Raw genomic sequence first — 25,120 nt, 5'->3', positions numbered from 1 at the left:
TTCCTCAAGCCAAAAAAAGGGAAGATGGGCAGCGGATGTTAGCTGAGGGAGAATCTTCCTTACCAAAAGAAAAGAATTTCAAAAAGTCAACATTAGAGCATTAAATCAAAACCTGGGCCCTTCTAAGTGTGGGGCCCTGGCCCAGCCTGTGAAGCTGGCCCTGCATATGCTGCCTTCTCTCTCGGCCCAACAGTCGTTCTCCAGCACTGGGGCAGATCGAGTTCTTCTGTTGAACACCAGATCAAGTAGGGTCCATTTGTAGAGAAAAAATGCACCTTCCTTCCTCCTGCTGCCCCCTTCCCTGTGTGCCCGCACTGGGGTGGGTGGGGGGTTATGCGTGTTCCTGCAAGCTGGTGTGGACGTGTGGGGTGCTCAGGGGTCCTCAGGAGTCCCGGGTGAGGGACCCAGTGCCACCAGTTACTTAGGAGTGTGACCCTGGTCAAGTCAGTCTCTCCAGGCCTATTTAGATAATCATCTGTAAAATGAGGACAATAGTACCTATCTCAGGGGTTTTCTTGAGGATCAAGTGAGATAAAACATGTCAAAGCCCTCAGCCATCACTGGGTCCATTGGTCATGCTCAGCTGGGGCCAGTAACACCCAGCTGGCCTGTTCTCTCCCTCGCCTTGCCTTCCCTTCCCTCCAGGAACAGGACACCAGCTCATGGTTTCCTTCAGGCCCATGTGAGTTTGAGGTTCCTTTTGCTCAGCTCACCTGGCTCACTTTTCTATTGCCTTCACGAGTTTTTCCTCCTCCAGGAAGCCTTCCCTGACACCATAGCTGGGTGAGGTGCCCCTCCTATGTTCCCCTTATGCCCTAGGAATGCATCTATTGAACCACAGTATTTGGCACACCCGTATTAGTCTGTTGGCTCTACCCTCCAGTATGTCACAAATCCAGCCCAGCTGACCTCTCTGTTTTCCCAGCCCCCCCAGGACCCATACAGTCTAGTCTTAACAAAGGAGCCAGTGATCTCTTAGAACAAGTTGTGTAACTCTTCTCAAAACCTTCCTGGTGTTCCCCACCTCAGAACAGAATCCCAACTCCTTAGCCTGCCCATAAGGCACTCTGGGCTCTCCATTACCATTCTCCTCTTGCCAACCTGTCACATAGCCCTTCAACTCTTCATCTACCCCAAACCCACTCCTGCCTCAGGGCCTCTGCACCAGCCATGCTCTTTGCCTAGAACCTTCTTATTCCCCTAACTCCCTCACTTTCTCCATGTTTTATCTCATTTGATCCTCATCAAAACCCTGACACAGGTACACTTACTGCCCTCCTTTTACAGATGAGAAAATGGACCTGGAAAGACTGACTCTCCCTTAAGGCCTTCCCTGATGACTCTATCCAGAACATCTGCAACCCTCTGCTCTAGCCCCTTGCTCCACTTTACTGGAATGCTTCCAAACATTCTCTGTATTTTTATTATGTTTATTGTGTTTCCCCCTCTAGAAGGTAAGTGCATGAAGGAAGGGGGTTGTCTTTTTTTGTTCACTCGTGTGCCTCTGAAACAGCAGCTGGCATACAGTAGGCACTCAAGGACTTACTGAAATAATGAACAAAGGCTTCCGTCTCCCTCTCGCCCCCTACACTGAGCTCCTTGGGTGTGCAGCCAGCATCTTATTCCTCTTTTGGGCTCCAAGCTAAATGCTCAATAAATATTTGTTGATATAATCAGAAGGAAAACTAGAGCCCCACAACATAACCTGAACCAACAATGAATGGTGTTAAAACACAAATATTTTAAAATATGTTTATTTTTTATTATATACTTTCTATTGAGCACTTCAGAAAGGAAAATAACTACAATGATTTCAAAATGTAATACCTGGATTCAATAAATATCCTTCATAATTACACCCAATCAATATCTAGAAATGTATGTAGACATTAAGTCAGCTAACAAAATAAGTAAAATATCTATATAAACTATAAATCTCAGGAATGGGGACCATGCATGATCAGTTAAGTCACTTTGCCACCATGTTTAAAAATATGATTCACGTTTGTTTCAATCACATATACATCCATTGCAAGAGTTAAATTAGACCCCTGATGCTAACAACTTAAAACTATGATCTTTGTTACCTTACAAGAAAATTCAGTTTAATACAAAGAAATTCATGAAGAAAATTTCAGGACCCTTGATCAGAAGCTTTCGATGTTTGTACTACTCTGCTGTACACAAAGGTTCAAGTAAGACTAAGAAAGAAGAGTGTTTCCTTTTCCCATTGAAGACATGATCCAAGACACAGGTGAACTAGGCAATCTACATAAACTAGCTGGCCATCAATACGTTACCAGTAAAGGACTTAAGTTAGTAACTAACCACGTTTAAAAGGTTTCAGCCAATGTTACAAAAACAAAACATTTAGAGTAATATTTATGAATACAAACATAAGTGGTTTTTTGCCTTCTGTAAATAATAATCTTTGAAATGCTAAAAGTGAGTTCCAACTGTGGCTCTTTTCTGCTGTGAGAAGCTGCAGGTGCACGTGGGAGGACGTGCTAATTCACCTTCTCAAAGTATTCTTTGGAAGCGGTGGGATGCGGCTTGATCTGAAAATACAACAACATTTCACTGAGTGATGGACTGTATAGTAGTCTCAAAACTGAGCTGAAAGTTCTTGATTTTAACCTATGTTCTTTAACTTTTTAAAGACTGGTCTGTTCCCTTAAAAATACATGGATGAAAGTTACATTAACAGTCTGCCTGGTGCCTGGTCCCACCCCCAACCCCCACCCTTCAGCTGCTTCACCCACTGGCACACCATCAGCACCCTTGTTCCAAGGGTGGGCTCCTTTTGTGGATACTCCAGGCCAGCAGCCCTTGAGGCAGTGAGGGCCTGGGACCCTCTGTGGGGGTCCCACTGTTTTTGGGAAAGAAACCTACTGTAGGAGAATCCGGTGTCCAGTTTGCTGGGCAGACTTCTCCATGGGCTTCCACATACTGGAATGCTTTCACCAAGCGGAGGGTCTCTTCCACGCTTCGGCCCACTGGGAGATCATTGACACTCAAATGCTTGATGACTCCATTGGGGTCAATTATGAAGAGCCCTCTGCATCAGAATTTATCCTCGTTAGTACCTCAACAGTACCAGAGCTAGAAAAACTAACTTCTACCCACTCTGTCTTTAATTCTCCTTAATAAAGCATTTAGTAAGTGCTATCATATGCTTAAAAATGGGGTTTTCCTTGTTGCACAAAACGCTTATCATCTCTTATTGATGATAGGTGCTTTAACAAAAGGAAGACTGGACCAGGCCACCATGGCACTATGGTCACATTTACAAATGTCACCTGAATGTCACCTGAATTTCACACAGTATCTGAAAGTCACTGAACTACAGTGAACAAAGGCTTCTTTACTTATTAGCATTCTTTGGGCTGCTGTACCAAGACTTGGCAAGAAACTATAGGCATTGGGAAAGGACAGAGATATATTTTATCTATATTCAGGAAACATGAAATAAGTGAATCCTTGGGTAAATGGGGGGAAATCCCATGGGAAAATCTTTGCAGAGAATGCACTACCCTTAAGTCTATGCAGAGCAGAAATCTAAAGACAAACCAAGCCTGTCACTCTTTATCACCCAGCAGCACTGTCATGAGATGATTGGACCTGTGGCCCGTGTTCATCTTCTGTATAAGGGTTGGTGTTACTATGACATTTCAGATGTGTTTAACCCACAGGTTTTAAGAGTCTGTCTTAAGAGGGTGTGGCTTTCCAAGTGTTAGTCACTCAGGGAAAAGCTGAGTTGGAGAAAACTCACAAGGTAAAAAGGTGGTCCTTCCTCCCTGGGCCAGGCCCTTAGGGGTGTAGGCTTTGAGCCTGACAGGTCCTGGTGCATGCTCCTGGAGAGTGGAGCCAAGCTGAGTCCATGGTGCAGATACAGATGCAGAGCTAGGATGGAGCAGGGCCCACGGATCCAGAAAGAAGCCTTATCTTATAAGCCAGGCTCGGCTCCTCTCCCTTGTCAATCCCAATAGTGAAACCAGCAGGGAGGTAACTGCAAAATTAGCAAGACTCTACAGGGAAAGGGATCCTGTGGGGAGAAAGCCAGCACTCCTCTTCTCCTTTCCTTGTCACCTCTGTCAAAGCTAGACTTCGGTTTATTAAAGGAAGACAGTAATCTCCTTGGAGTCAAAAAGGCATAAGCTCCACGGTGGCTCCCAGAGCTAAAATTCCAGGTGTAACCCACAAAGAAAACAGACCAGAGGTCAGCTACAAGAGGGCAGGCAAGTGGATTCAAGCTGGCCCCCAGCAAAACTGTGAGGCACATCAAAGTGGGGTCCTTGCCTGCTTCCTGGAGGTAAGGTTCCGCCCAGTCCCTCCTTCACTCAGCAGCCATCAAGATGCCAGTTCTGAGGCCTACGTTCTCATCCCTCCCAGGAAGGTGGCATTTGAATATGGGACTGTTAAAGATGGAAAGTTTTCGCACTCAAAGGAATAAAAGGTTAACCACAGAATGAATGAGGACAGAAAATACATTCCTGGACACAGCAGCTACCAGGATCTATGCTAAAAACTTCAGCTGCCTCACCTTATTTAATCCTCACAACCAATCTGGGAAGTACATTCTCATTTTAGTTTTGGGAAAACTGGGACTCAAAAAGATTAAATAGGGGCCGGTCCTGTGGCCGAGTGGTTAAGTTAGTGCGCTCTGCTTTGGCAGCCTAGGGTTTCACCAATTCAAATCCTGGGCGTGGACATGGCACCACTCATCAAGCCATGCTGAGGCGGCGTCCCACATGCCACAACTAGAAGAACCCACAACTAAAAATACACAACTATGTTCCTGGGGGCTTTGGGAGAAAAAGGAAAAATAAAATCTTGTTTTAAAAAAAAAAGGTTAAATAACTTGCCCAAAGTCATACAGCTATTAAGTAGCTGAGTTAAAAAAAAAAATCAAACTCCAATCTGATTCCAGGGCTCGTATGAGATCTTAACCATTCCAGGATACTGACTCCTACCTTGCTAGACCTCCCTTCTCCAAACACTCTGATGGCTCCGCTGCCAGGAGGATGCCCCCATGTGGCTCCCAGATGATCAGGGAGAGTGGAGCAGTGTGACCATCAACACCTGATATCTTTCTTCGGAAACAGACCCAGCGTGGTATAGGGGGGAAACATGTCCTAGCCATTTCTGAAAGGCTGCCAATCCTCAAAGGAGGCATCCATCAATGCTTATTAAAAGACTAAAATTAAGGATTTTTGGTTTTAAAAATGCTTTACCAAGGTCTTTATAAATCCCCTAAGAAGTGAGATGATGCTAACATGAAAAGCAATTTTAAGTTCATAAGAAACAGAATCTTACCTTAGTGCAAGACCAGCACCTTCTAACAGCACACCGTAGTCTCGGGAAATTTGTTTAGTTAAATCTGACAAGAGCGGGATGTTCATGTGGCCCAAACCGCCATTCTAACAAAAACACAAACATGACTGGTCGTTATACTGTGCGTTCTCACAACACTCTCGGCCAGGAAACACGATGTCAGAGGCCAACAATAATGGCAATAGGGAGCACTAACTGAGCACCAACAATGGGCCAAGTGCTGCTCTAAGCTCTTTCTGTTAAGTCACTTCCTCCTCCCAACTATCCTCAGTAGAGACTATTATCATTACCGTTTTACAGATGAGGAAACAGGCACACGAAGGATAAGTAACTTGCTCCAAGTCACAGCCAGAAAGGGGCAGAGGCAGCATTTAAACCCAGCTAATATGAGAGATCTTTGCTTTTCTAATCCTTTTTTTAACTTTTCTTTTTTTTGAGGAAGATTAGCCCTGAGCTAACATCTGCCACCAATCCTCCTCTTTTTTGCTGAGGAAGACTGGCCCTGAGCTAACATCTGTGCCCATCTTCCTCTATGGTATATGTGGGACACCTGCCACAGCATAGCTTGACAAGTGATGTGTAGGTCCACACCTGGGATCTGAACCAGCAAACCCTGGGCCGCTAAAGCGGAACGTGCTAACTTAACCACTGGGCCACTGGGCCATCACCCCCTAATTCTTTAAGTATTCTTTTAGTTGAAGATTAATTTCTGAAGCATAAAAATGCAAGAGTAATAAAAAAAATACTTTGAATCATTTGATAGTGATAGTCCAGGGGTACAGCTGGAAATTTTGATTCTCCCAGGCAAGTTTCTAGGCAAGAATCCTGATCATGCAGAACAATGAAATCAGAGAACCTAACCACCATCCCACATGCCACGCAGGGTATGTGGGATCTGCCAGGCAAGAGGGGAGGCAATGGACCTGAGCTGTTCTCCCTGCCCTGAGCCCACTCTCTGTTACCCTTCGTACCCTGGAAAATACCAGGGGAGGGGTAAGTAAACACATGCAATGTCAAGGGAGATATGGACAGAGTTTAACAGAATTTGCCAGGAGGTTAGGACTTATGAATAGCCCACTTTGGACTCATCACGCATTAACAACTTCTAGGCTGGTCTTTTATGGGATCATTTCCGTTTTTAAGACGGTAAGTGCAAAGGCAGGGTGAACGATGCTCATACCTTCCGTGGGGTGTTTATCCAGGCAAGATGGCTGAAGTGGGAGTCCACTGAAACGGCGACAACTTCACAGTTCACGTCGTGAAACTCATTGGCTTTGTCACTAAAAGCAACAATCTCTGTAGGGCACACAAAGGTGCTAGGAATAAAGGGCAGAAGGAATAAGGTCCAGTTAAAAGAAATGATTTATCATCTTTCTATTTAAGAGTCGTATCAAAAAACGCAAAAAATGAGAGTAAGCAGGGGGAGGTATATTCTAAGAATAAAAAAAAAATTTTAGGGGCCGGCCCTGTGGCCAACTGGTTAAGTTCATGCGTTCCACTGCGGTGGCCCAAGGTTTAACTGGTTCGGATCCTGGGTGCAGCCATGGCACCGCTCGTCAGGCCGTGCTGAGGCAGCATCCCACGTGCCACAACTAGAAGGACTCACAACTAAAAATACACAACTATGTACCAGAGGGCTTTGGGGAGAAAAAGGAAAAATAAAATCTTAAAAAAAAAAAGATTTTATTTAAATAAAGTAGCTTTACAAGAAAATTCATTTTATTATCCTTACTTTTCTCATTTTACCCCAGACCTGTGAAAACTTCCTCACAGACTGGCTTACAGGAACCAGTGCTCCACAGCAGATAAAATAGAGCCATATTAAAACCCTACCCCATTAAAAGGAATGCCATTCACCCCTAAACTTATCTCTTGTACATTAGCTACAGATGCAGGCTGTATCGACAAGGTCATCAGTGATAAACGGTCAGCAAAAACCTTGCCCTTAACGAGAAAACCCAGAGACAGGAAGTGTCAGCGTGGAAGCAGGGATCTCTGCTCACACTCAGAATGACAGTACAGCATCGTAGAAATTACACTTACAAATCCAAGGGATAGAAGAAGAGCACCAAATATTTCCCCTTAAAGTCATCAAGGCTTAGTTCTTTGAACTCTCCCTTGACAACGGCTGTCCCCTTAAAATAGGGTGCGTGCTGGGTGACGGCAGGGGTATGGTATGAGGAACCTGAAAAAAACCACACACATATATAGTCCAATCACTAATCAAGCACCTATTTGATTTTATTTAAACCTCTCGCAATAGTTAATCAGTAGTATAAATTAATTAAAAGATTCAGTTCAACTGTAGATCTTAGCTAAGTTTTTTTTCGTTCCATAGTTCTAGATTGTACAAATTCAATTCAAAGTGCTTTAGAAACTAAAACAAGAAGACAGAAGATTGTAGGGATGCAATTAAGGAAGACATGAGACTGGAGGTGGGTTCTAAATATGGTTCCGATTTTGCCAAGTCCAGATGGGACAGGGCAAACGGCCTAGAGGAAGCAATGGAGGTGTGGGGAAGAGCCCCTGGCACAGTTTGGTTAGAACAGAGAGAAGTGCTGTGTGTGGAAGCAAGAAGAGTGGGAGGCAAAGCAAGGATGGCTGAAGGCCACGCCGTGAGGGCCCTTAAATATCAGGCTGTGGGGTCTGTTCTTCAAACAAGAGATAAAGGAATCCCTGGGGGATTTCACGGAGGAGCTGGAAGAGGAGTGAGCTGTTCTTAGGAAGATGACTCTGGCCCAGGGTGGGTGAGGAGAGCAGGCGGAGGCGAGACCGATGTTAGGAGGTGATTTCAGTTATCTAAGTGAGAGGTATGGAGGGGAGGGGTGTGGTAGAGAGAAAAGGAAGAAAGGAAAGGACATGAGAGATGTGTCAGAGCTGGGGAGGATTCGCCTCTACCCAGGGACACGGGACAAAGGAGATTAAGTGTCAAAATGCCTAGGCTCCAGAGATGTCGGAAGTGGGGGTTTGAGACAGGTGATGAGGAAAGTTTGAAACCCACAGCATCAAATCACTACTAGAAATTTTATAAAGTCCCAGAGTAGCAAAACGTGAAACTTTTTGGAACATTTCACCCACAAACAAAGGCTCTGCTACAGTATATCCCCCAAACCATTACATGTTAAATGTATGCTTGTTTAAAAAGTGGGACAGGGCCAGCCCAGTGGCACAGTGGTTAAGTGTGCGCATTCCATTTTGGCGGCCCGGGGTTCACCGGTTCGGATCCAGGGTGCAGACATGGCACTGCTCATCAAGGCATGCTGTGGTAGGCATCCCACATATGAAGCAGAGGAAGATGGGCACGGATGTTAGCTCAGGGCTAGTCTTCCTCAGCAAAAAGAGGATTGGCAGCAGTTAGCTCAGGACTAATCTTCCTCAAAAACAAAATAAATAAATAAAAGCTGGGACAAAGCCAAAGGAGGTATTTTCAAATACCATTCATTATCTGAGGCTGATCTTAGTAAATTCCACATTCTAGAGAATGGAGTAAACCTCAAGAAATAGCTAGGCTTCATTCAGCTCATGGAGGAGTCCATTAGACTGGTCTAACGCGGCCAACTGGAGCCAGCAAGCAGGTTTGAATCGAAAAGCCTTTAGAGGATCTGCGGTCAATTTCCAGTCATCTCACACCCCTTCACACACAGCAGCCCAGAAGGCACCCGAGACTCCCTGCCCCTCCATGTTCCTCAACACAGAGGATCAAAACCTCTGGCAACCAACAAGCAAATGTGACACAAGGCAGTGTGTGATTCTCAACCCTCGATGCACGTTAGAATCACTTGGTGAGCTTTAAAAAAATCCTGACATCCTGGTCTCACCCTAGAGATTGCCTTAATTTGTCTGGGGTGGGACTGGGGCAGTGCTCTGTTTTTAAAAGTTCCCCAGGTGAGTCTAACGTACAGCCATGGTTCAGAGCTCCCGTCCAGAGACATGGTTCATGTTTCCATTACCTAGGACAAACCAAGGCGTAACAACACTTACTGGTGCTAAAGGCGAGTTTCGCTTGATTGAAACCAGACCACAATACATTTGTCAAGCACGTTCTTTGAGAAGCAGCAGGCCTAAGGGCTGCAGAGGCAGCAATGCCCCAAGGAATGGCGCTCACGCGTCGGGCAACCTAGAAAGAGAAACACTTTATATTAGGAAGTAGTTCCAGAATGGTGGCTGAAGGTTGGCCCTGCTGAAAGGGCATCAGGCCAATGATGGCCTCAGCTGTCCTTGTTCCTATGAACCACATACCAAACCCACAACTCTAAGACCATGGATTGAGTCTCCATGTTTTTAACATCCCCTTCTGCTTCTTTCTCCTTCAAGACTGCAAGGAGGAGGAGTACTGGGGAGATGTTAGTCAAAGATACAAAGTTGCAATTATGTAGGAGGAATAAGTCTAGAAAATGCACAGGCATGTTGAATACACTCAATAATAATGTACTGAACACTGGTAACATGCTAAGAAAATACATTTCAGATACACTCATTACACACCAAAAATGGTAACTACATGAAGAAAGGTTAATTAGCTTGACTGTAGTAATCATTTCATGATGTATATATATATCAAATCATCATGTTGTACACTTTAAACACATACTATTTTTATTTTAAAAATATACAAGTGAAAAAAAAAGACTGCAAGGCAGAGGAGAAAATTATAAGAACATAAAGACTCCATTCTCTTAACAGCAACACAGACGGTTCAAACAGCAAGGGCGCTAGGCCAGGCCCCTTTACCAGCACCACCTGCTGAGCATGTTTTCCCACGTCAAGGTCCTCCTTAGACACGACAAGGCCCTTCCAGGCCCTCAGACATGCAAACAAGTAGAGCAAAGTTCAGCTTCTGGGCAAATCTGGACAGGGCTCAAGGGAAATGTTTGCTCAACTTCAGGGTCCAGCATGACTCAGGAAGAAGAAAGAGCCTGCGTTGAACCCGCCACGAGAAACGGGAGAGTGGGAAGCAAGAGGGTACCAGGCTTTGCTGGCAGAAAAGCGCGGGGACAGACGCGGGGCCCCAGGGGGGAGTGCCTTTTGCACGCTAGCACTTTGGTTTCCATCCAGCATGTAGCGGACGCTCACAGCAACGCCTTGATGAAGGAGGCACCATTCTTTCTACCTTAAGGTGAGGAAAGTAAACTGAGGTTCAGAAAGGCGAAACTTGTCCAAGGTCATAGAGTCGGTCACAGAACCGGGACCAGGGGCCAGGTCGCCTGCCTCCAGGACCAGGTGCTTAGGTGGAGAGGGGACTAGAGACCTGCGGTTCGCAGCCAGGAGGGACTGGCGAAGGGACCGCAGGAGGGGTGGGGGAAGGGCGGTGGAGGAGGAGGCCTCCAGGTCCGCTACCCGCTGACATCCTCCAAGAACGGCGAAAGGCCCTCAGGCCGCAGGGGAGCGGGGTCCCGTCTGGGAAGCACGTTCCCAGAGCCACCGCAGTGTCTCCGCGCCTGTCCCCCAGCCGGCAGCCACTCACCGAAGCCCGGAGCAACCTTCCCACCGCGGCCGCCATCTTCAGTGTGCGCGGGAGCCGCGGGAGCCGTGGGGCCGAAGGAGAAGCGGCGGAGGCGGGGCCTACGGAGAGGGCGGGGCCTCTCGGCGGGAGGGGCGGGGCCTCGGCGGGCGAGGCGGGGACGGGGTCCCGGTTGAGCCGCAGCTTCCTGGCCTTTAGGGGACCCTGCATGTGTAAATGTCCCTGTCGGGTCCCTCGGCCCGATTCTGAGGAGAACATTACCGTTATGGCTTCGGAGTAGCTGAATACTTGGGGAAGCGACACTTTGTCTCCTTGTAACCCCATCCTAAAAAGAAGTAATCCGCTCGGGGAGGTAGATATTTATTTCCATATTTCCTACTGACTTTTTTGTTAACCTGTGTGGACTACTGTTTCTACTATTTCTGTAAAAGGATCTCGCTCCTATTTCAGTCTCAGATAGAGTCTTCTGGCTTCTGCATGAAATGAAATTGTTAATGCAATTTTAGTCTGTTAGTAAGCCAAGTGGGTAAGACATGTGTCCAGCAAACCTTTGGGATGGTGTTGTGGGCTTCCCTTTTGCCCTCTTTCCCAAAATTGGGAGAATTGGGACAAATTTCAAATTTGTTTTCTGTCGATTAGTAAAGCTAAGTGCTCAGTAGTGAGCCTGATCCTTTGAAGAAGGCACCAAACATATGTAAAAATCCCACACTGGCCTTGCAGTAAATGTGACAGACCGCAGCCTCTCAGTGAGTGTTTTCCAAACACCAGTCATTCCATTACCAAATGAGTTCCTTGAGTCTGCATATCACCTGCATATTATTTACTATTTTCTTTGAGTTGACTCAGTTTTTAAAAACATAAGTGAATTTATTTGAAAGAAAATGTTAAATAACTTAAATGGAAAAGCCTTATAATTTGCTATAAATAGCAAGCAATTTAAAATGGATACATTAAAACAAAATGTTGTTCAGTATCAACTAGATACAGTTGCCTGCTGAAAGTGTGAGCCTTTTGTTAAAAAGGGAGGATGAGAGGTGGTTGCAGACACCCTGGTATCACGTGAGACTTCTCTTTGGTTAATCAGGATTTATTTTTTTTATTTTTTTATTTTTTTTGAGGAAGATTAGCCCCGAACTAACATCTGCCAATCCTCCTCTTTTTTTATGAGGAGGACTGGCCCTGAGCTAACATGCGTCCCCATCTTCCTCTACTTTATATGTGGGACGCCTGCCACAGCATGACTTGCCAAGTGGTGTCATGTCCACACCCGGGATCGGAACCAGCAAACCCCGGGCCACCAAGAAGCGGAACATGTGCACTTAACCGCTGCGCCACCAGGCCGGCCCCTAGGATTTAAAGAGCATTAAAAAGACAGTATCTTTCTCACTTTGGAGTTTGATGTTACTTATTTTTCTCCCCATGCCCACAGCAGTGCATTTCCTAAAATCATCACAGGGACCGCCAGGGACAGCTTTGGAAAGGACTGCTTTAGAAGCACAGGGCCACAGGTTTCTTGACCATGCTCCCAGCACCTGCCTTGTGTTTAATTAGTGCTCATTACGTGTTTGTTGAACAGATGTTTGAAAAGCAAAAGGGATCATAGTGTTGGAGCTCAAAATCATGCTATAGTCTATAATGGAAGCTTATTCGGCCATAAAAAGGAATGAAGGATTGATACTGTAACATGGATGAACTTCCAAAGAGCATTATGTGAAGTGAAAGAAGCCAGACCCAGGGGCTGGCCCCGTGGCCGAGTGGTTAAGTCTGTGCGCTCCGCTGCAGGCGGCCCAGTGTTTCGTCAGTTCGAATCCTGGGCGCGGACATGGCACTGCTCGTCAGACCACGCTGAGGCAGCGTCCCACATGCCACAACTAGAGGAACCCACAACGAAGAATACACAACTATGTACCGGGGGGCTTTGGGGAGAAAAAGGAAAAAAAATAAAAAAAATTAAAAAAATAAAAAAAAAAAGAAAGAAGCCAGACCCAAAAGCCACATATTGTGTTACTCCTTTCATATGAAAAATATAAAATAGGGGGGCTGGCCCTGTGGCCAAGTGGTTAAGTTCGTGGGCTCCGCTTTGGTGGCCCAGGGTTCACCGGTTCAGATCCTGGATGCAGACCTGTGCACAGCTCATCAGGCCATGCTGTGGCAGCATCCCACAAAGAAGCACTAGAAGGACCTACAGCTAGGATATACAACTATGTACTAGGGCTTTGGGGAGAAAAAAAAAAGAGGAAGATTGGCAACAGATGTTAGCTCAGGGCCAATCTTCCTCACCAAAATAAGAATATAAATATATATATATATAAAATAGGTAAATCTGTGGAAAGAGAAAGCAAATTGGCGGTGTCGAGTGCTGGGGGGCAAGGAGACTGACGACTTGATGGATACAGGGTCTTCTTTTGCAGTGATGAAAATGTTTTTAAATAAGATAGAGATGATTGCACAACATTGCGAATGTACTAAATACTACTGGATTGTACACTTTAAAATGGTTAATTTTATGTTATGTGAATGTTACCTCAGTTTTAAAAAGAAGTAGACACCAACAACAAAAACAAAAATCATGCTACAGTCCAGCCCAGTGATTTTGTCCACGAGAAAACTGAGCCTTTTAGAGATGGAGAGACCCTCCCAAAGTCATATAGTATAACCATGGGCCTACTGGGACCAGTTCAACTGACCCCATCTTATCAATAAAGTAATTAAGAGTTTTTCAGGATCTGAGAGTCCCCACTTGTCCAGCTCAGGCCAGTTGAGAACACCTGCCCATCAACTGGGCCCATGCAAACACCTGATGAGTGACCCTTTTGACGTCAAGCGGCTGAAAACTCCTCCCTCGGATCATGGTAACGCTGCCATTTTGTGAACACGCATCCTGTAAAGAGCCATGAAGCTTAACTACGCTTGCGCGGATCATCAATTACCTCACTTCTCCTTGCCTCCAATCATCTATCTCCACACTTCAGACCACCCTGCCTTTCGACCCATAAATTTTGCCCCAAGCCCTGGGTCGGGGAGACAGATCTGAGAGCACATGCCTCCTGTCTTCTTGTAGATGGATCTGGCGATAAAGCTGTTTTCTTTTCCCAAAAGCTGATGCTGTAATAATTGGCTTTTTTTTATGTGCATCGGGTAGGAGAACGCCATCTTTGTGTGGTAACAACAGCTGGTCGGAAGCAGAGGCAGGACTAGAACTCAGAGACTCCCCACATCTAACCCACCAGTATTTGTGGCTGACTTGGAGTTCAGCCTCGGCGCCATTTCACCAGCCATTTTGTTAGATGACATTATGTCTACTCTAGTCTTCTCATCTTTTCCCTCACACTGCAGACTTTATTTATTTATTTATTTATTTATTTATTTTTTTTTTTTTTGAGGAAGATTAGCCCTGAGCTAACGTCTGCTGCCAATCCTCTTTTTGCTGAGGAAGACTGGCCCTGAGCTAACATCAGGGCCCATCTTCCTCTACTTTATATGTGGGACACCTGCCACAGCATGGCTTGACAAGCGGTGCCATGTCCACATCTGGGATCCAAACCGGTGAACACTGGGCTGCCGAAGTGGAACATGCGCACTTAATCACTGTGCCACCGGGCTGGACCCCCGCAGACTTTAGATACCAAGCTGCCAGAGCTTGAGCCAGGAAAAGCCACAGGGTACCTTTCTCTTTTCATGTTCCTTAGACCTGTAATCCTCTGCTCCATACCCCTTGTTTTCTCCTCATTTTGGGGGGCACCGCTCTCTCTCTCCTATTTTATGCACACGTAGTCTAGTCCCCACACGCTGGCAGTTTGGTTCATAACTAAACTTCACTATAATGTACAGCGAGTGCCAACCAAAGCAACAGGACCCAGTGGATCTTCCCTCGAGAGTAGCCTCACTCAGCCTCATTTCAGTTTTAAAATTTAGAAGCCTTAATTAGTCCTGTCTTGTTGGCTGGGGCTCTTTAGAGCAAAGGTAACATTACTTTCTGTTTTCCCTTTAGCCCCTCCCGCTATTGCTTCCTGTCAGTTATTTCAGTTACTGCTGCAGCCTCCCCACCCCGAGCCCATTTCAGCCTCTGGAGCAACGCACTCCTTTCCTATTTAGGTCCCAGGTAGAGCCTTCTGGGGTTGGATGAATTTGCATCAATTAACAATGTGATTTTAATCACTTAGTAAGCGTATATTGAGTGGATCACACAGGCAGTGCTTCCAAGGATCTCACATGTATTCAGGGAGCAAGGACAAGATCATAAAAACAAAACAACCCACCAAGCTCCAACATTGAAAGGGGCATGAAAGTGTGGACAGCCTGGGTTCAAACTCCAGCTCTGCCACTTAGTACTTACCTCTCTCAGGCAAGTTGCTTAACTCTCTGCCTGTTTTCCCATCTGTAAAATGGGAGTGATATTAATACTTCCTCCAAGGGTTATTGTGAGGAATAAGGGAGTTAATATTTTAAAGGCACTTAGCTCAGTCTGCAGGCACATAGTAAGTACTATAAAGGTTTGTTACATTAAATAAAAGAGAAGTCCAGGTAACATGCTATGCGAGTTTACAGAAAGAGACAAGAAGGGTGTCATAGAAAAAGTGCTATCAGAGGACATGGATTCTGTCCTTGAGGGAGGAATGGGGGAAGACAGCAGATAGCAGTAATCGGTGACCTTTGTCCCTTTGGTTTGTCACTATTCGCAGCCAACATCTATTGAGAACATACTTTGGGGCCAAACTCTGGGCTGAAGGCAGTATCTTATCTGGTCTTCACACAACCCCGTGAGCCAGGTACTGTTTTGAATTCACCATCCCCATTTCATAGGTGAGGATACTGAGGCTGAGGGAGGTTTAGTAATTTGCTCAATCTCTCACAACTAGAAAGGGAAGGAGCCAGGATTCAAACCCCAAAAGCTGATGCGGAGCCCCCATTCTTAATGTTGTCCCACCTTCTGCAGTATTTGTTGGAGCGTCACGTACTCAATGGGGCTTTCTAGGAGATGCTACTAAAAAGGTGGTCTGTGTTGGAGCATGGGGGGAGTATTAGCCATCTATCCTTCAGTGAAATGTCCCCAAACACTCTGCTCCTGTACCTTCTGATCTTTTGTCTGAGCAGTTCTAGTGGGTTCTGCCCTTGCAATTGATGGTCACCATTTTGGGGACTTGCTTGGTGTTGTCCACTCCATTCTCACTACCTCAAAGCTTTAGCTGTGAGCACCGAGCTAATCCACGCAAAATGCTTAGGGGGTACTTGGCACAGAGTAGGGTTAAATAGATATTAGTTATTATTCTGCCCACAAGCAAACATGCTACATTTTCTAACAACTGGCACAGACTTTGAATACATTTTATTTTTCTCAAAGTGATGAATTTCCTCTTCCTCCTTTCCTTCAGGAGTGAAGGATAAGGCTTTTGCAAAAGCACTGATCTCCAGACAGGCTCAAATTAGGCTCTTCGGGAAGCTAGAAGGACTTGAAGTCAAGGAAAGGAAGATGCCACGTACCTACCTGCTCGTTGCAGTTTAATCTTTTCTGCCTTCAAGCCCCTGCTCCCAGTGGCCAGCCCAGTGGTGCAGCCATTAAGTTTGCACATTCTGCTTGGTGGTCCGGGGTTTGCCAGTTCAGATCCCGGGTGTGGACCTATGTACCGCTTGTCAAGCCATGCTGTGGCAGGTGTCCCACATATAAAGTAGAGGAAGATGGGCATGGATGTTAGCTCAGGGCCAGTCTTCCTCAGCGAAAAGAGGAGGATTGGTGGCAGATGTTAGCTCTGCGCCAATCTTCCTCAAAAAAAAAAGCCCCTGCTCCTAGACTACACTCTTACTCAGGAAACCTTGAATTTTTTTTCTTTTAAAGCTAATTATGAGGAATAAGGATGACCACAATGGTAAGACACTTATCAGACCCGCATTGTAGGGATACTAGCTGATATGCCCTATAGCAACCATGTGTTGGGCAGGATGCCAACCATCTGGGATTTATAACAATCCAGGGCCTGGCCAACCCAGATCTTAACTTATATCACTCAAAGAACATCACATCTTGAAGGAACACAGAGCCCTTCAATGTGAGCTCCTGTTCCTGGGAATGCTGGTCGTACTAAGGACAGTCCCTCCTGGCAAGCATGTAGTCTTCATTCCTCCGCCTATATAAACAACACCCACTCTGCCCACAGTAGCGGATGCACAACTCCGGCCAGCCAGCCGCTCTTGGACACTCCTTGTAGGTAAGTCCCAATAAACCTATATGTCTTGTATGCCATCTCTGGGTCTTTTCTTTGGTCTCTCTGCGAACTATCCTGCACTGCTTGTGCAACTGAGTGTGCAGCCAGACATCCATCTACCTGAAAAGGGTCTTAGTTATGATTAGAAAGAAATCTTGACCATTTCTAAGATTGATGCAGATTTCAGTTTCTTACTTCTTGGGTATCCAATAGCTTGGTACAATTTTGCAAAAGTTCTCTTTGTCATATGGAAAGAGTTAACTCCTACTGTATTAACTTGTGTCTACGTTTTTTATATTTTCCTTTTGATAGATGGTTTAATTTTCATCTTAAGAATTTACCACCTTTTCCTTTCCTCTCAATGTCAATCAAGCTAGGACATTTTGTGATTTTGATCTCCATAAATCTCGGTCATTCCAGTCAGTCTTCACATTGGCATTTTAGGCATGCCCAACAAAGCATTACTGTTTCCCTCACGCCAAGCAGAGGCCCAACACAGCAGCCCAATTCCCAGGTCTTTTGGCCATTGGAGAGGAAGTCTCGCTGCTTATCACTTCTTTCCCAAACAGGAAGCTGAGGCAGTTGCCTGTGGTTAAAGAGCCTTCCTCAGGGGCTGGCCCACTGGCATAGTGGTTAAGATCACATGTTCCGCTTCGGTGGCCCAGGGTCTGTGGGTTTGGATCCTGGGTATGGACCTACATACCACTTGTTAAGCCATGCTGTGGCAGCATCCCACATACAAAATAGAGAAAGATCGGCACAGACGTTAGCTCAGGGACAATCTTCCTCATAAAAAAAATTTTTTTTTTTTGAAAAAAGAGCTTTCCTTAAGTTACACAAGGATTCCTCGGCTCAGGGACATTTAGAACCAAGAACTCTCCAGTGGACCTGTTGGTCTCCTGGTCTGCTGATCTCTGGCTAAAGGCTGATCCTCCTTGTCTTACAGGGGATGAAATACCCTAGAATCTCAGGCCCAGAGGCCCAGAAGGAATTTCATACGTGAGCCTTCCAACGTCCTGTTCAGAATTGCCAAGTGAGTGGCCTCCAGCTAATCTCAGGCTGCAGCCAAACACCTCCCCTGGAAGGACAAGCAGAGTCCTTCATTTGTTCATTCCAAGAGAAGACAGCCATGGTTCGTATTTGGTCATCAATATCAGCACTGTCCTGCCAAGTCTGCCCTGACCACCTCACCCATGTGTCTGGGTTAGAAAACCTTCCAGGTGCCTAGAAAGGATTATACAAATGCCTTTCTCATTCTCATTGCTCTTGTCATATCACACGGGAATTTTCTATTGCCTTCTTGATGTCTTAACCATACTGTGAGCCTCTTGAGGGTAGAGCTCACGTCTTACTCATCTCTGTGGTCCCAATGGCTATGCTAGTGCCTGGCTCATAGCAACTGCTCAGAAAAAGTCTGTCACATGAATAAGCAGTGGCTGACATGGTGGCCAAAATGTTCTTTCCATACTCATGCTGGGAAAAACATCTTTTTTGATTCAGCTTTTTTATTTTTTTATTCAGCTTTCTCTAGCTGTCACAACAAGAACACAAATTTTTCCCCTAAAGGAAAAAGACAAACTGACTTTGTCCTCATTACCAAAAGAGTAGAAAGTAACTGAAATTCTCCCTCTTGAGTTTGGAAGAAGAATTTTTGGACCTAGTTGAGAGAAAGGCAAATGAAAAGATATATGCTACTTTTTATGATGATTAGGAAAATAGCTCCCTGGAGCCACAAGTTAACATTCTGGCGGCTGGGGCTACAATTAGGGATGGCAGACATTACCCTGGGTTTTGCTGAATTCTTCCTCTTTCCACGGCAAAAAGCATTCATTTTTTTTTCTTCTTTTCCCAGTGACGAGGAGCCCCAGATTTGGTTCTCTCCTGGGTTCAGGGAAGATGAAGCCTCAAAGCTGAGCCATGTCTCCCAGCAAAGGCTTCTCTTTTGAGCCTAACCTCCTAGCTCTCTCCTGCATGACCTTATGCTGCTGCAAGTTGATCTCCTCCAAGGCAGCCAGCAGAGTGATGGAAGGGGTCGACTTGTCCTCACTTCAAACCCCACAGATGCTTTCCCCTTGCAGAGTCTGAGGGTCTCCATGTAAGAACTCTCACCCCTCAGGCTTCTTGTGAAGCTGGAGTGAGAGAGCCCTCCAACAGGCCCTCGGGTAGTCAGTGTTCGCAGGTACTGTGCAGTCCCCTTCTCTCTATCCCGCAGCATACCTTGGCTTTCTTCTGAGCCTTTCCCTCCTTATCTTTGTTGCCTATCCCCAGCACATCCCTTACCTTTTTGGTTTTTTTTAATAGACTTTATTTTTTAGAGCAGTTTTAGGTTCACAGCAAAATGAAGTGAAAGGACAGAGAGTTCCCATACTCCCTGATCCCACACATACACAGCCTCCCGCACCATCAACATCCTGCACTGGGGCAGTCCATTTGTTACAATAGATGAGCCTACATGGATGTGTTATCATCACCAAAGTCCACAATTTACATTAGGGTTCACTCTTGGTGTTGTAGTCTATGGGTCTAAACAAATGTTTGAGGACATGGAGCCACCATTGTAGTATCATACAGAATAGTTCACTGCCCTAAAAATCCTCTGTGCTCCCGCTATCATCCCTCCCTCCCCCCGACCCCCGGCCACCTGTCCCCTTTCAGAGCTGTGTCTCCAGTCCAGCCTGCCAACATTTCCACTCGGATGTCTCTTACACACTGCAAACTTAACAAACACAAAACCAAACTCTTGCTTTCTCTTCTCAAACCTATTCCTCAATGCCATCCCCTCACCCACACCAACCAGCACCTAAACAATACACTGTCTTCTATCCACCTCCACCGCCACCACCTCAGTCCAGGCTGCCATCGTTTCTCCCCTGGAATTCTTTCACAGCTTCTCGGGGTCTCAGCCATCAACAAGGCCTAGGTCACTTCTTTCAAGTGAAGTCTATTTTAAAGATTTTATTTTTTTCCTTTTTCTCCCCAAAGCCCCCCAGTACATAGTTGGATATTCTTCATTGTGGGTCCTTCTAGTTGTGGAACGTGGGACGCCGCCTCAGCGTGGCCTGATGAGCAGTGCCATGTCTGCACCCAGGATTCGAACCAACGAAACACTGGGCCGCCTGCAGCGGAGCGTGCAAACTTAACCACTCGGCCACGGGGCCAGCCCCTCAAGTGAAGTCTGTTTTAAAAGTGGAAGAAAACACAACACAGAGTCCAGGCCACTATGTCACGTGTCTCTGGTCTCCCTCAGACCCTGCTGCTTCTTTGGGCTCCAGAGATTCCCAGCCGCCCACGCTTGCACCTCTGTGCTGAGGCCTTTCTATAGAACTGGGGAAGGCTGCTCTGCCCATCTCTACAGAAAGGCAGAAATGGGAGAGCATTAACCCCCTGGCCAGCAGCCCTTGCAATAACCAAATGGAGGGAGTTGGTGTACAAATACCCCACCTCTTGGGTAGACTAGTTGAGGTGTGTTTCCTAGAGTTTCCCTGCAGATTAAGTTCTAGCCACCTATAGAAGTTACTTTACACACCTTCATCTCCTGCTTTCCTGTAGGATTTCCTCTCCCTCACCTATACTACCTGCACATCCCAAATCAGCTTCTTGCATTGAACCTTAGTCTCAAGGTCTAAGAGAACCCAAACTAAGACACAGCACTACAAAACTTGTAACACAAAATGCTACCCACAGACTGATTTTAGGATTTAGGTAGAAATATTTAGTATTGGTAATACCCTCCAGACCAGGAGAGCTGGTCATGGGAACCAGGCTGAAAGGCAGAGGATGGATGTCATCTTCTTCAGTCCTGTCAGCCTCTCTCTGTAACAGTCCATAGACCTTGATCTGGAGACATTGCAGAAGTCCAAGCATGAGCCCACCCGTCTGCCTCCTTCCCCTCTTGCCCGCCCATGATGGACCCTGCGGCTTCCTAACCCACTCTCTGCCTCCACTCTTGCCTCCTTCCAACCCATTCTCTGCTCAGCAGCAACCGTGCTTCTTCTTCAAACACCAACCAGGTCATTTTGTCTCCTACTTAAAACTCTTCAATGGCTTTCCATTTCATTAGAGTAAAACCCAAATTTGTATAAGGCCCTACACAGTCTGAGCCCCTGCCTCCTTTCAGACAACTCACTTTGGGCTCCTCCCACCCGTTCCTGCTCCAGCCATATTGGTTCACCCCCACTTCCCCACCCCCAACCCCCACCTTGGCACACGCTGGGCTCTTTGACCAGAAGGCTCTCCAATCACTTCTGTCTGGCTTCTCCTCCTTATTAAGGTCACAGCTTAGCTGTTATCCTCACCAGGAGGACTTCCCTTGTGATTGTGTCTGTTATCCTGTCTTGGCTCTTGTGTGTTTCCTTTGATCAGAAATTACAATTACAATTACTTTATCTGTCAGTTTACTGGGTATTTATTGGGCTCCCTCCCAGAATAGAAGCCCCAATGGGGCAAGGACCTCATCCATCTTGTTCATTGTTCTCTCCCCAGCGCCTGGCACAGTACCTGGCCCATGCCAGACTCCTAGCAAATTTAGATGAATCTGGTTGAAGACCTGGCTAAAAACTCATGATATGCAGCCACTTGTGACCTCCCCAGCTGACACTTCCTTTCCCTAAATGCCTTTGGCAGTTACCATCAACATAATTCTTTTGGTGATCAATCCTGTGTGTTTTATCACAAACCTACTGTCGCCTTGAACTATTATTTGAGTTGTGTTTTGTTTCTTAATCATTTCTGATGGCTATCCTAGTTTGTAGATTGAGTAACTGTTTACTTCACTTCTCAAAGCCTCTCAATACTTGAGAGTGTATTTTCTAAGAACAAGGACATTCTTCTGTATAACAACCACATTACAATGATTAAAATCAGGGATGTTAACATTGACACACTATTGTTGAATCCATAGTGCATGTTCAGATGTCATCAGTTGTCCCAACAACGTCCTTTAGAGCCACACAACCCTGCCCCACTCTCCCATGATCCAACCCAAAGTCACACATCACATTTAGTTGTCTGGTCTTTTTCGTCTCCTTTAATCTGGAATAGTTCTTCAGTCTTTCTTTATCTTCATTGACCACCATTTTGAAGAACACAGGCTGGCTCTTTTGTAGAATGTCCCTCAGTTTGCTTGTTTGATATTTCATCATGATTAGATACCAAATGTTCAGGATAAACACTGTTGATGGGAATACCACTGAAGTGTTGTTCCATGATTTACTTAATCCATCTGCTATTGTTGGAGATTTGTGTTGCTTTAAGTTTTTCTTTATATTATAACCAATATTGTGATCTTTATACATCCTCATAGCTAATCTTTGTACATATTCTTATTTGTTTCTTGAGGGCGTATTTCTAGAAACAGAACTGCTATGGCTAAGGGTTGTGTATGTTTCTATGATTTTTGGTATGTTTTGCCAAACTGCCTTCCAGAAAGGCTGGGCCAGTTTACACTCCCTCCAGTGAGTGAAAGGGGCAGTTTCTAGGATATTTTGCCAACACTGGACCCAAACAGTTTAAAATATCCTTCCTTCTGCAGTCTGTACTTCTCACGTTGGTCTGTCTTCTATTCCAGTTTCTTTTATGTGTGACTGGTTGGTCCTAAGAGCCTAGAAGCTGTTTAAAGGCAGGGCTTGCATGTCTTACTCATCTTTGTGGTCCCACAGTGCCTATCTATGCTTTCTACTTAATAGTCACTCAATAAATTTCAAAGGAAGGAAGTAACAACTGATTGAATGATGATACCTTGTATGATTATTAGATTCAGCTCTGACATGCTGGGCTACCAAAAATGTCATCAGCATTGGCATCCCAAAGTCCAGCAACCAGAGCCCCTACCAGCCCAGATTAGCAAGTGGTCCAGCCTTTTACCAGCCTCCATTCCTAGGACCTCTCTGGGGCCCCAAACAATCTCCACATCTTGTCCATACTGATCCCAGGCATGCTCTTCATCTCAGGCATCCGCCCCACTGCAGACAACTGCTCTGGACTTCTCAGCTCCCCTCTTGCCCTTGCTCCAGCAGCTTCTCTGGGCTGCTGCTGATCTTCTTGTACCTCTGGGCCCCAGGGTGGTTACGTGCCTTTCTTTCAATTCCCCAGTGCCAGCTAAGACAAGTGATACATATATATTTTTTTAGCTTGGTACCTGAGCTAACAACTATTGCCAGTCTTCTTTTTTTTCCTGCTTTTTCTCCCCAAGTCCCCCCAGTACATAGTTGTATATTTTAGTTGTGGGTCCTTCTAGTTGTGGCACGTGGGATGCCACCTCAGCGTGGCCTGATGAGCGGTGCCATGTTCATGCCCAGGATGTGAACCGGTGAAACCCTGGGCCGGTGAAACCCTGGGCCTCTGCAGCAGAGCGCACGAACTTAACCACTTGGCCATGGGGCTGGCCCCCAAGCGATTGTTTTAAAATGAAGGCGTGGGGATAACAAATTGGAATTGTAATGCAGACAAGGCAAACGTAAGGCAGGATATGAGCTGTCCTGTTTGTACATTCTATCCCATTCCTAGCTCCTCTAGGACCTGTTAGGGACCACTTTTCTCCTTTGCAGTACCCCTGCTCCTTCATGTTGCAGGGATCTGCTCACTTGGGAGGACACCTTATGGAGCATCCTTGATCTTGCCTCTTTTCCCTCATCCCAGCCCTCCCCCACCTTCCTACCTCCCACTTCTCCCAGAAGGAGAAGGATCCCCAGCTCCCCTGATGAAGACATCCCTTTAAAGTAGTATGCAGCACAGTTTAACTCCTCATTATTTCCAACTCTCCATTCCAGAGTAGGAGGTTAGCTTGATTTTCAAATAACTAAAAGCCCCTGAAAGTGTTTCCCCAAAACAAGAGAGCCTTTCCCTCAGATGAATTTTTCCTCCACCTCTCCCATAACAACAAGAAAATACTCTTCGCCTAAATAGTCTGAGACCCCTTTTAGTCATCAACATTTTAGAAATATTGGTGCCAGAACACAAAGCACACAACCTGTACACTAAAACTTATTGTTTTCGAAGCATTATTATGGGCTGCATCTCCCAGTTCTGTTAAGGCTACTTAGCTGAGGGGCTCCAAATCATGTGCAAGGAGAAGCTGCTTTTCATTTCCCCGAGGGCTTGAGATGCTGGGGGCCAGAGAGTGAGAGGTTGAGTAGAGGTAGGACAAAAGGTTGTGCTGAAAATGAAGACACTGTTCAGTTTTTGTCCTATGGTCCCTCCCAGTGGGAAGAATGACACATCTCAGGGTGGAGGGCACTTCACTCCTGCCTTCCCCTGACCTGCCCGGGTCAGTGGGGTGGCACGGCTCCTAATTTGGAATTTCCTAACGGGGAATGCTTATCATGGCTCAAAGCCTCTTTCCTGCAGAGAAGCCCCACTGTGCCACCCCCATGCAAGACAGTCTGCCTGTTCTCCGTCCCCTTCCCCCTCTCGTGATTCTTTCCCCGTGCTAATGCTCCTTTATTTGTTGATTTCCTTCTCCTCGCCTCTGCCTCTCCCTCTATCCACTCATTTACTCCCCTGGACTCTAGGCCTCTTGCCCCATTCTCTCTTTCATGAAAGATGAGTGCCACTTGGCAAAAATACTAAACCTTTCCTGTCATTCGAGAAGACCATGAAGGAGAGTGGAAACAATGCCGCATAAGGAGTCAGGTTCTGGTCTTGGAGTCCCAACTCTGCAACTCTGGTCAGGGGTCTTTTTTTTTCTCTGGTCTGTAATTTCCTTATGTATAAAATTGGAATAATAATATCTACCTACTCACCAGGTAGTTTGTCAATTGTTGGTCAGCACATGAATAGCTGACATCACTTGGTCTAATCCAAGTACCCCTCGACTATTACTTGGATTAAACATTTTTCTTATGAGGTAAAATTCACATAACATAAAATTAATCATTTTGAAGTGCACAGTTCAGTGGCATTTCGTACATTCACAATGTTGGGGAGCCATCACATTTATGTAGTTCCAGAACATTTTCGTTCTCCCATAAGAAAGCCCAGTACCTATTAAGGAATTCTCCCTGCTCCCCAGCCCCGGACAATCTGACCACCATCTGCATTTCTGTCTCTATGAATTTTCTGGATGTTTCATACAAATGGAATTACATAATATTTGTTTTTGGTGTGTCTGGCTTCTTTCACTTAGCAA

At 45.8% G+C, this 25,120-nt stretch overlaps 1 protein-coding gene and 1 long non-coding RNA gene across 2 annotated transcripts; one reads left to right on the top strand and one right to left on the bottom strand.

The window, feature by feature from the left end:
• Window positions 1-1,738: 1,738 nt before the first annotated feature.
• Window positions 1,739-12,715, bottom strand: PRDX3 (peroxiredoxin 3). Its single transcript, XM_070589185.1, has 7 exons — window positions 10,799-12,715; window positions 9,316-9,451; window positions 7,378-7,519; window positions 6,515-6,650; window positions 5,317-5,420; window positions 2,893-3,058; window positions 1,739-2,558 (listed from the first exon to the last, which is right to left on the bottom strand). The coding sequence occupies exons 1-7, from the start codon at window positions 11,117-11,119 to the stop codon at window positions 2,508-2,510; spliced, it is 1,056 nt and encodes a 351-aa protein (XP_070445286.1). The 5' UTR covers window positions 11,120-12,715; the 3' UTR covers window positions 1,739-2,507.
• Window positions 10,311-12,181, top strand: LOC139078230 (uncharacterized). The gene is made up of 2 exons (XR_011531114.1): window positions 10,311-10,450; window positions 12,032-12,181. It is a non-coding gene; the product is annotated as an uncharacterized lncRNA (long non-coding RNA).
• Window positions 12,716-25,120: the final 12,405 nt, after the last annotated feature.

This window comes from Equus przewalskii, chromosome 1, assembly GCF_037783145.1.
Source record: "Equus przewalskii isolate Varuska chromosome 1, EquPr2, whole genome shotgun sequence".
Lineage (NCBI taxonomy): Eukaryota > Metazoa > Chordata > Mammalia > Perissodactyla > Equidae > Equus > Equus przewalskii.
Note: the sequence above shows the minus strand (reverse complement) of the source record. Positions and strands in the feature narration are given on the sequence as shown.

Coding starts and splice junctions, on each gene's coding strand:
- PRDX3 (XM_070589185.1), bottom strand. CDS start 11,119: ATGGGGTTACAAGGAGACAAAGTGTCGCTTCCCCAAGTATTCAGCTAC. Junction 9,452..10,798: donor GAAGGTTGCTCCGGGCTTCG/GTGAGTGGCTGC, acceptor TTCTCTTTCTAG/GTTGCCCGACGCGTGAGCGC. Junction 2,559..2,892: donor GGACACCGGATTCTCCTACA/GTAGGTTTCTTT, acceptor TTGTATTTTCAG/ATCAAGCCGCATCCCACCGC.